Source organism: Taudactylus pleione, unplaced genomic scaffold (genome assembly GCF_031769625.1).
Source record: "Taudactylus pleione unplaced genomic scaffold, aTauple2 ptg000128l, whole genome shotgun sequence".
Classification (NCBI taxonomy): domain Eukaryota; kingdom Metazoa; phylum Chordata; class Amphibia; order Anura; family Myobatrachidae; genus Taudactylus; species Taudactylus pleione.
The window spans coordinates 11,955,443-11,967,503 of NW_028284530.1; the positions used below are offsets into that span (position 1 = coordinate 11,955,443).

A 12,061-nucleotide genomic window follows, 5' to 3' on the forward strand; every position below is an offset into this window, starting at 1 on the left:
ACCTACCTCTTCTTTTAAATTCAGGTTTCAGACAGTGCACTTGAATTATACATTGTTACTCTATTACAGAGTCAGCTACCTCATTGAGCAAGAACATGGATCAACAGAATATGCACTGATGTATCCATGTTGTCTGTAGGCTGTGTCCTCTATAATGATTGGCCAATTTTCTTTTTAAGCATGGGCCTCTGCAATGCCCCCCCGGTGGGCTCTTCATGCCCCAGTTCAACACTGCTTATACACCTATATTATACCAGGAGTTCACCTCCACAAACATTTAAAACCAAACACACTACAACACTTAAACAACTAGGGTGCTCTACGGGCCTGTGTATTAGAGCTGTAGATGCTCTGCACAGACAAGTCAACAGAATGTACCAATGTGACATTTGTACTATTATATATACTTGTAACAGTTCCCTAAGACCCACGCTTCTTCCTTCTGTCCCTGTATAATTATAGCCTTACCCCTGCCTGTTCACTGTTCTACCATCTTCAGAGAGCGTTTTCATGTCTTTTATGTTCCCTACCCATGAGATTGCAAACTGTAATGAGCAGGACCCTCTAACATCATATTACAAAATGTTAAATTCGGAAGCATGTACACAACTACCAAATGTCTGGCTATTTATAATAATGTTAATTACAAAACAGTAAGTCATAATACTGCTAATAATTGATGCCTTTGCTGCTAAGGGTGAGTGTGGACTCATAGTAAACACTGCAGATCCTATAAGATTTAAGAGTAATGAAATCTTGTTGGATGCAAATACCAGCATCTGTGCCCAAAACGATTGTTGATGTCAATCAACATCTGATCAATGTTGATTGGGGCATTTATAACTGATCCGACTAATTGTGTGTATGTCTGAGCACACCAACTAGGTCTCATAGCATTTGTCCATTTGGTTTAACTTTTCCAATGTGGTTACACGTGAGGAAAATCTGTCTGTGTATGGTCATCACAGTGAAAAATAACCAGCCATGAATAAGGAGGAAGAAAAGAGATTATGGAACCAGCTTCAGCTGCTGCTAATATCGAACTGCTCTAAAGAACAAAAGTTTTGAATACTTGCAGGGCGGAATTCAATTCTTTCTAGCCCCTATCGCACCCGACGGAGCTATTCAATTCTTGCTCCTGTCGGGCACGATGAGCTGCCAGCGCTACATTTCAGCTCGCAGCCCCTGGGGGATGAGAGCTGAAATGTGCAAAAAGTGACATGTTTGGGCACCCAAACATCACTTTTCGCGATAGCGCCCAGCACTTTGGTCGGGTTTAGCTGCTTTACGCGGCTAAACTTGAACTCTATGGGCGCGATCAGCACAAACATCTTGGACAATTGCATAGCAGCCCGCGATCTCCGTCACTTTAGACGGGAGATGCGGGCCGCGAATACAATTGAATTCCGCCCACAGTGTTTAAGATTGATTTTTCTTTTATAGCAAACCATGTATAAGTGTGGCATTTAAAAAAAAAAAAACATGTAGTTTGGTAAATTTTCCTCACAGGAGTCTACTGGAATGTATTTTAGATGTGGTTTACTAGTGTTATAAAAGGAGAACGTGATACCTATAAACTGACATAAAAATATGTCAACAAGTCCCATAACTGTAAACTTAAATTTTACACAAATCCGTAAACACCCAAGACATATCTATGCCAACTTCAAGCCTGTTTATTAAGTTTTTTTTCTTTCTGAAAGCTATCTCTAGTTCAATAGATTAGTCCTATTAACTAGAGACTACAGTTATTGACTTGAAATAAATATTGTAGTCTTCTCTCATTTTTCTCCAGTCTGCACACACGCCTTGTGTTCCTGCATTACTATTGTGGTGTGCAGGCAGCTCAGGGGAATGCGTGATAAAGCCGCTATCTAGCATGTGAATATACACAGCACTATCTATGTGATTGAGAGTGCAATTGTGGCAATGCTCTAAAAACAGCTTCAAGAAAAGGTGGGGGGAGATCATAGCATTTGATCAGGTAATTGGAACATCAAAGGACACAATGGCTGTTGCATGACCTTGAGGGGCTAACACATCATCTTCCTCATCCATTAATGGATAGTGTCTAATAAACAGCTGGTTGTGTTGACAAAATAAATAAATAAATCTGCATAGTGGGTTCTTAATACAATTTTGTGGATCATTACAAGTATACTGTAGAGAAAACGTTAGGATCTTTTTTTTTGTATTATTGGGTCATTATTTGGATAAAAAAAATCTGCATTACATGGAACCCTTCCTCCTCGTACATTATATGGACTCTCTCTTCTTCTTAATGCAGCACTCCCTATGACTTTTACAGGTCTTGAATTCTTCTCCTGAAGCCAATAATGTTAGTAAAAAGCCATGTAAACTAAGGCACTGCAGCACCACTATGCGGTAATCGATAAGGAATAGGTCTATTGATAGCAGTACAGTGAAAAATGATCACATTTTTCAGAACTGCATTCTACGCATAAGCTAAGAACCTTAAGCCATATAAAAATCATGACGATAAAAAGGAGTCAAAGCAGAAAAAAATATTTTTATACGTAGTAGAATATGGTGAACTAAACTGTTTCTGTCTTTGAAAACAGAACAGTTTGTTTATGAAAGAAAAAAAAACCAGTATGTAGATAGTATATCAATTTTACATCATGGAAAGTCTCTCAAAGGATGAAACTGCAGTTGGACTGACGCGTCTCCAGTTAAGTTTAAATAGAGGTATTTTTATTTAGCTTGTTTGCCCTGCTTTAAACAAAATTCTAATTTAGAGTCAAAGAGGGCAATTCATTTCAGCAGGAGTTGAATAGCACTGGGAAGTTTGTCCCGGAGCTAATCAATTCAGCGCGCTGTTTAGTCCGACTATTACAAGTTAAATCGGGGAATGTCTGTTCTCGCGACTTAACCTGGGTGACACGAGAACGGCATTCTCCAACTAAAATGCTGGCAGTGACGCTGTTATGTCAGGGTATGGTCACTAAGCCACGCCAGTTAGCTAAATTCAAAGTTTGTGTTTGGCCGATTCGACACCTAGATAAAATGAACTACTACTTTAAATTCTGCCAGCTCCGCCCACATGCCCATGTAAGTAATGTAAGCATGGTAACACATAAGACTGACATGTAAGGCCCAAAACATGTCAGCGAGCCCTTTCTGCAACAAAGAGCATTGTATGTGCATGACATTGTTTTTATGCTGTTGTAATGTGATCTCTCGGACCTACCACTTGTGTCCTTGCCCGAGACCTTGATTTTTGAGGAGATCTGGGCTTCTCATGTTAGACAGAGAATAGAAATGAAAGGGATATTACAAGGTATTACCTGCTTCCCAGCCCCAGATGTAGTCTGATCAGGAGGATGGGATATGCTCGGATGATGTGACTGAGGAAGAGTAGGATGGGGTTGCTGTGACACGGGCTGAGCACTCAGGGAGTGATGAACAGAAGCAACATCACTCTGAATGATCTGCTGCAAGGAGGCCTGGTATGCCTGTGTTAGGGGGTGCTGTGGAAGAGGCTGTGGGGTTGGTAATCCTGGCACACCAGGGGGCACCACTGCTAATAAAGATACAGAAGCCACCTGGATATTTGGCACAAGATTGGCCTCATAGGGTAGCACCAACTGCGGGTTGATATTTGTCCCGGATAGGGGCCCTGCAGGGGTCACGGGAAGGTTGGACATAACCACACCTGGAGGGAAATACTGACAGGGAGCAGGCAGGGGGGTGATACAGACAGCAGGTAAGTCAGAGAGATTGGCAGTGAAGCTCTCGAGTCCTGTAAGAGGAGTAACTGCTGGAATGAGAGGATACGGAGGAAGCTGAAAAACAATGCACAAAACAAAAAAACACATTATTGCACCAATTCCATCATAACAATTGTATTGACACGTAAATTCAGTGATTTATTAAGAGCCAAGTCTGGGCCTGCTGAATCATGCCTCTCGGAAATGCAGCGATCACTAAAAGGTTATAACCCCGAAAGCAAACGCTTTCAAATCTCTTTCTTTTTTTTAATAAAAAAATAAAATGGATTTGAAACATTGTTACAAAATTCTTATGGCCTGTTTTCGCTAATGCTGGGTACACACTCTGGCGGGGGGGGGTTTGAGGGAAGTCAATTAGTAGAAAAGGGGAGGCAACCTCGGGTCTTATCGCCAGAGGATGTTCAATTAGGCTCCATTTTCTCCCTATGCCTGTGTTAACGCACACTAAAATAACAGGTTAACTTGTGCTAACGCAGTTTATCAGGCGTTAACCCTGGAATCCGTGATAAGTTAATGTATTCGGGCATTAAATGGCTGTCATCCCCCGATAACAGCACACTTATCCCTGTTAAGTGGAGCTTACCGAATAGCACCCGGGGGATCAATTGCCGTGGCTAATTGAATTCCCCCCTATGACCATACCATATGTAATTCTGATGCGGATCGTAACAACATATTGTACACATCGTATAGTGCATACGCCCAATCCGTCGTTTATCGCATCATCCCATCTCCTGTTCTGCACGGCAGGTGGGACGATGTAATGAATGACACGGTGCAGTAACATGCAGTATGTAATGACACTTAGCGCCGTCGTACACCAGATCATGGCGGTGTGTACAGCACGCACGACGTATCATTACATCACGCGGCACCATAGTATGATGTGTAACCAGCTTAAGTGTTTTGTACTATTATTTACCAGTGCCTAACTGAGAAAATTAGGCTCCACTAATGCAAATAAAATAACCCACAGTGAGTGATATTTAGCCAAGTGACTAAATGGATGGTTTCACCTGTAATATTACATAAATAAGTAGGTGAAGCTTAGATAATGGTACCTGTGAACTGTTTGAGAGTTGTATAATTTAAGAAGTGTATAAACTAATCCCTTTTAGTCGAGCTCTATTTTACTAATTTACAGAAATGTTGATGCAGTGTGAGAGGAAGCAAAGAGAACCCAGAGGGATGTGGCATAAATACAAGGAGAACATAAAAACCCCTTGGTCAAGAATGGAACTCATGACCCTGGTGCTAACCACTGTACGGACTGCTCTGCCTGCAGAAAGATATTATACGAGTATGCACCATCTTGTTTGCGCTCATTCAATTTTTTCTAGTCCCTTAGGGGTCTATTTACTAATCCTTGGTTGGAGATAAAGTACCAGCCAATCAGCTCCTAACTGCCATGTCACAGGCTGTGCTTGAAAAATGACAGATAGGAGCTAGTTGGTTGGTACCTTATCTCCGTCGACTTTATCTCCATCCAAGGCTCAGTAAATAGACCCCTTAACGTGTTATAACTAGAGATCTGAATAGTATTCCTCTTACTACTGTTTATGTCCCCTTCCAATACAGTGCTGTTGTCATGGAAGTCTACACTAATTGCCCCTTTCAGCTCAAACTTTACCTCGATATAATTATCAATACTGTGACATCATGTAATCCAATTTTCATAGTAACATAAAATCTACTTAAAAACAGATACACTTAACATCACTTCATGATCCAAAATAAGCATTTAAGTGTACAAAAGCACAATAAGGCGCACAGGAAATGTTGTAAGGTTATGAGTATTAGCAGATAGCTGACAGAGGAACTGCTGGCCCACAGACATAACTGATCGAGCACAGAAAAAAAAAAAAAAAGAAGAGTTATGTCATGTCATGTATCTGCTAATCAAAAATTAAAACTTTTCTATTACATTTATATATAGTCTAATAAACCATAAGACAGTTTGGAAATCGATAAACCACGTGGCCTTAATTTAAGATTCTCTATGCAGAGATGTCTGCAGCTCTGTTATGCGGAATGCCATACTAGTAAGCATACTAATTCAAGGTACTGGCACAAACATTCTGTGAAAAAATTATATTTTTGATCCAAAATCTGCCTACAGAGGAAAATATGGCTCTGTACAAGGTAAAATGCATGAAGAGGTATTAACAATTACTAACAATTTTTCTGCTCAATGGTCACTTTATTTTGGAATTTAAAATTTCAGTTCAGTTTTTGCAAAAAGGAAAAATAAAAATGTAATTTCAGGTTTCTCTTAGGCACTGATTTGTTGGTACCTTTTCATGCATTTTACCTCTACTGCACCCTATTTTCCCCTATTGGCAGACATTAAAACTTTTTTTTTTTCCATGGAAACCTTCTCCCCATGCCTCCAATAGTATACTTTCAAAATATGGTAACATTCCATATATTAGTTAGAGCTACATGCAGCGCTGTATAGTAAAACTCTAATTATGTCACGTTATACATTAACATAAGAGATCTATACTCAATATAGGCTATTCAGTATTAACTACATAATTCTGAAAGTAAAGCATGTAACATTTGTTCTTATGACCGTGTTACCTCCTTTTGGCCAGTTTTGAATATTCCACTGCTGAAATGCTCTAATACACTGGAACAATGTTTCCCAAACTCATTCCTCAGGGAGCGCTACCAGTGCATGGTTTCCATTTTCCCTAGTTGGTGCACAAGTGTATTCATTACTGGCTGACGCATTATAAAAGATTCACAGGTGGAGCTAATTATTTCACTTGTGGTTCTGTGAGGAGACCTGGAAAACATGCACTGTAACGGCTCCCTGAGCAATGGAGTTTGGGAAACACTGCAGTAGAGAGATGCGCCAGGAAATAGAAGATACGTTACCATGGGCCTAACTACCATAGGTACAAGGGGTGCAGCTGCTATGGGGCCCAGAGCTGAGGGCACATGCGCTATATACATTTTGGGTGGTACATAGGGTCCCTTACAAACTTTTGCTATGGGGCCTTCAAATACCTAGTTACGCCCCTGTACTTCACCCATATATGTCAGGACCCCGGATCAAATTTATTTTGCTAACTGGCCTAAAGGTATGACCATAACATACTAATTAATGCACATATGCGTCACTAATTGCATTTGCTCTTTATTTGTGAACAGAACGCCTGTTAAGCCTGCCGATTATGTACTTCTGATTATGTCACCACAGCTTTAGGTTACATTATTGTGCCATCAGATTATAAAACTACAAACCCTATCCAAGATGACCAGCTATACTGAAAAATACATTTTTTTTTTTTCCTATATGGCATGAACTTCAACAAGAGCTCTTTATATAGAGGAATTGTGTGATAATTTTTTCATTGACGCAGTGACACGGCATTTCTTTTTACTTGGTACGTTTGATCAAGTAAGTAAGGCAGATATTTTGTTAATCAACACTGAGAAGGATGCATGCCAGCTGTTTGCTACAAACTAGTTATAGTCAACATACAATTAAATATAGAATACATATAATATATTGCAGTGTTTATGCCTCAGTGTCTATTGCGTCCGCTGTACTCTTTATGAGTAGAGTCTAACAAATGGCATTACTGGAGGAGCCTTACCTGAGACGCGGGTACCTGGTGCTGCTGCAGTGGCACAGTGGAGATCTGCAGCGGTTGGAGTGGTGCTGGAGTGAGCGGTGGCTGGTACTGTTGGTATGTATGGGAGGTAGGTTGCATAGGACAGACCATCTGCCCGGCTGGGATCTGCTGTATAAGAGCTGGATGCTGAACTGGCTGCTGTTATTAAAAACAAAAATACTAGGTAAACCAACATGCAAATGCCTAAAGCAGTTAAAACACAGATACACTGACAAAACGGAAATCTGTTATAGATGACTGAAAACTCCATTAATTACAAGTTAAAAAAGTGAAGGTTACATTTCTACATGAATAAAAATGTACCTACTAAAGGGTGTGTGTAGTATAAAAGTGGATGTAGTAACAAATAAAGGGGTCTATTTACTAAGCAGTGTTAGGAGACAGAGTGAAAAGTGATAAGAAAGTGATAAGGTGCCAGCCAATCAGCTCCCAACTGCCATCTCACAAGCTGTGTTTAAAAAATGACAGTTGGGAGCTGATTGGCTGGCACCTTACCACTTTCTTATCACTTTTCACTCTGTCTCCTAACACTGCTTAGTAAATAGACCCCAGAATACACAGCTTATGCTGGGGATACACTGCCAGATAAAATCTATGTCGGTCTGACAGGCATTTTATCTGGCAGTCTGACACCCAGCAGATAACACGGGAATACACAGTGAGATATCCCACAGTGTATTGGCCCTGATATCTGTGCTGCTCCCCAGGGGAGGAGACACTTCCTCATTCCATCCGTGTGAAGGAACAGGGGAAATGTCCGTCGGTCAGCCGTGACTGTACATACACTGTCCGATGCAGCCGTCCTCACTTTGCAACTATCTGGCAGATAACTGTATAGTGTATGCCCAGCATAATCTATTCCTAGTCACAACAAACAGGTTTCATAGGCAAACGCAGGGGGGTTTCCGTCTGCCTGGAAACCCCCCTCCCCAGCCCTCACCATGAATAGTAATATAATGGAATTTTACTATCGCTGCATGTTCTTCTCAGTATCATAAATTAAATTACCTATGGATCTTTTAACACGTATCAGCCAGTAATAAATACACCTGTGCACCAATTAGGGGATTTGGATAATATGCACCGTTAGGGATGCACTGCTATAGAGTCCAATATTTACATATATGTCCAGGGCAGTGCTAGGTTCTTCTGCTGCTCCCCCAGACTCTTGGACTTGCTCCCATGCCCTGGAATGGTGCCCACATCTACAATATAAACATTCAGCTCACGCAGGATGGCCCTACTCCCGCATTTAATGGCTTACTGTGATCTCTGGTCCTGTATATGCTGGAAACATGACACACAATACATTTTGTAAGACGCATATTAAAGCTGGATAATCCACACTCACTCTAAAAATCAAGCATTGGAAACCCCCCTCTAGAAATCCTACGTTTGCCACTGGGTTTCCTACAATTTGTACATTACACGTATTTTGGACCAGCCATTCACCAGGTCACTAGCCATTGTGCTGGTGTTGCATTTTTTTTTTCTTCTCTATCTTACCCAGCATTCCCACCTCTGTCCCCTACTGCTCACATTTATAGGTCTCTCTCATCTGTCACCCCAGCTCTCTTATCTCTGTCCCTCCGAGCTATCAAGTACCCCCCCCTGTCTCTCACATACCTGTCCCCCTCCCTCTGTCTCTCATCTCTGTTCCACTTTTACCCCCCTCCCCTTCTGCCTCTTTCTTTCCCCCCCCTCCATCTGTCTGTCTCATTTCTGTCTCCCTTTTCCCAGTTGCCTTTGGTTCCTCTCACCCACACAACCTTTTTCCCCAGTCAGGAGAGTTGCGAGAGGAGTAAGGCAATGTGTTTGCAGAAGAGGGGAGAAGCGGAGTGCATTGGGGGATGTCCGCAGGTGACCAATTGGCTTAGGGTGCTCTGGCTCTAGGCTCTGACAGGCCTCAAGAAACAGTTCTGTGCAGACTGCCCTGGGGAAGGATGCATGACGCATCACATCTATGACCCAAAAGTCCCCCTGGCGTCCTCCTGCGCATGCCCAGAAGGACATGCGCCACAGGGGGTGCTGAGAGGGATCAGATTGGATCCCTCCCAGAGAAGCCACAAATAAAAGCCCGTAGGCTTCTATAGGGTAACGTCATCTGAAGATGGCGTTACCACCACACCCAAGCCCCGGAATATATCGCCTTCCAGGGTCTGGTGCATATGAAAAATGTGCTCAAACCCCCAAAAACTGCATTTTCTGTGTTTTGACCACATTTCTGACTTTGCTGCATCCCATCCCTGGAGAGAAGGAGAGAGGCTGTGTCTATCAGGCAGCCAGGGAGAGCTGGGGGGAGGGTCCTCCATCCAGCTCTTAAAGCGCCTGTACTAGACTGACATAGTAACCATTTATATAATGGGATTAAATTAATAAAATGGTACTTACTATGACAATATATACTTGCAGAACATGGAAAGTCAGCCATTTACAGATTAACACATCCAAATGAGTGCTAGAAGGACATAACAATCCATATAAAAGAGATAAATTCTATCATCTTACCTGGCTGGCTAATACAGATGGGGAGGGTGCAAACTGGACAGATGGGACAGTAGTTGGCTGCACAACTGGGTAGGATGTGTTTTGGTCTTGGAAGTAATGTTGTGCGAGTCCGGAATGCATTGTAGGGGCACCAGAAACCCCATGCTAAAAGTAAGCAATAGAATTTCAAAATCAATTCCATCTCTTTTTTGTAAGGTTGCCCAAAACGATAATTTTTTTTTAGATTTTATATATATATATATATATATATATATATATATATATTAATGCTTTATTAAAAATACAGGTAAAGAACATGATGATTTCTACAAGGAAAAGCAGGACCTGGAAGGGATAGACGATCATTGTAGCATAATAGAATTATTTTCTGTAGCATTTGTACTGCCACCCTGCTACCTAGGACGTACATCAGCACAACCATGGATTGCCAGTGGTTTGCTTTAGTAAAACAAGTGAACTATAGTAGCAATTGATAGGTTTGGGAAACTTGTTAAGCTGTAGTTTATGGAGACGCATAGAAAAGACAGACGGAATTAAATCATTTTCATATGGAAATTCAAATAAAAAAGGAAAGAGAATGGGTTCCGCTGCTGCTAGACAATAATGCCCGATTGCTCCACGTAACAAACTTCTCTGAGTCACAAAACATTTATTTCACATAATAAAATTGACATATTGATAAGTAAAATATCTCTATAGAGAATAAATTCTAACAATAATGTTACAAATATTGTGACAACTTCATATAACTGGAATATATGTATCAATGTTAAGGTACAATTGAATTTGTTTGCTCACCGCTCAATATTGCAACTAGATTAAGTTTCCAATGAGTTCATCTGAAGAACAGCGTATGGGCTGATGCTTGCAATAGTATAAACTCCTTATATTTGAATAAAAACTTTTAAAAGTGTGCCACCATAATCCGCTGAGGCGACTCTTCCCACAATAAGATGCACAATGTCACTCCCCCTTCAATAGAATAGCCAGCTATACACATGATTCTGTGTCTGGCTGGGATCTGTGGTGCGCCAATGATGCTGTTACAACTGGATGTGTAGCACTCAATATAATGTCACTGGGATGGTGTCCACACAATGATAACTTGTTTAACAGCGGTCACCTCTGAAAAGCAATGCAGGATGGCGGCTGTGAGCAGGGCACGTACCTGACCGGCACCGTGGTCTGGCAGCAGTCTCGTGTCCTCACTGGTGATGCGGATGATACCATTTAGACTTGCGGCCAGAGTATCAGCTGGTATGGGCTTGTGTGAGAGCAGGACAAGGTAGCGGCTGTTTGCAGGCCGCTGACCGATGGTGCGCTCTGGTAACGGTCTCGTGGTCCAGATGCTGATATAATTGCTGCCGCGCTCTCTCACGTCCTGACTCCCAGCTGATTGAGCTCTTGGTGAACCACCACCTCTTTGCTCGATTGGTAAACTTTGGCAGTTAGATAAAAGTCAAATTTCAGATAACAGTAGCACTTGGTCATTATAGATTAACCCCTTCGATGCATTTCGCTCCTCTCTGGGAGCTTTTTCAAGATAGGGGTACTCCACCTTTATCTCCTTAAATAGGGACTTAATTGACAGCATCAGCTGAATTTGCTTAATTGTTTAATTTAACAGGAGACTGCTGCCAGACTACGGTGCCGGTCAGGTACGTGCCCTGCTCACAGCCGCCACCCTGCATTGCTTTTCAGAGGTGACCGCTGTTAAACAAGTTATCATTGTGTGGACACCATCCCAGTGACATTATATTGAGTTCTACACACCCAGTTGTAACAGCATCATTGGCGCACCACAGATCCCAGCCAGACACAGAATCGCGTGTATAGCTGACTATTCTATTGAAGGGGGAGTGACATTGTGCATCTTATTGTGGGAAGAGTCGCCTCAGCGAATTTATGGTGGCACACTTTTATACTATTGCAAGCATCAGCCCATATGCTGTTCTACAGATGAACTCATTGGATACTTAATCTAGTTGCAATATTGAGCGGTGAGCAAACAAATTCAATTGTACCTTAACATTGATACATATATTCCAGTTATATGAAGTTGTCACAATATTTGTAACAATGTTGTTGGAATTTATTCTCTATAGAGATATTTTACTCATCAATATGTCAATTTTATTATGTGAAATAAATGTT

At 41.5% G+C, this 12,061-nt stretch overlaps 1 protein-coding gene across 5 annotated transcripts in view; it reads right to left on the bottom strand.

Moving 5' to 3' along the window:
* Positions 1-12,061, bottom strand: part of WNK2 (WNK lysine deficient protein kinase 2) — a 188,800-nt gene that overhangs the window by 38,281 nt on the left and 138,458 nt on the right. For 4 of the 5 annotated variants that reach the window (XM_088472734.1, XM_088472731.1, XM_088472732.1 and 1 more), the window contains 3 exons: positions 9,908-10,051; positions 7,361-7,537; positions 3,309-3,806 (listed from right to left, as the gene is read on the bottom strand). In XM_088472734.1, the coding sequence (XP_088328860.1) occupies positions 3,309-3,806; positions 7,361-7,537; positions 9,908-10,051 (819 nt within the window). The remainder of the gene's footprint in view (positions 1-3,308; positions 3,807-7,360; positions 7,538-9,907; positions 10,052-12,061) is intronic. The other variant, XM_088472733.1, reaches the window with a different exon arrangement.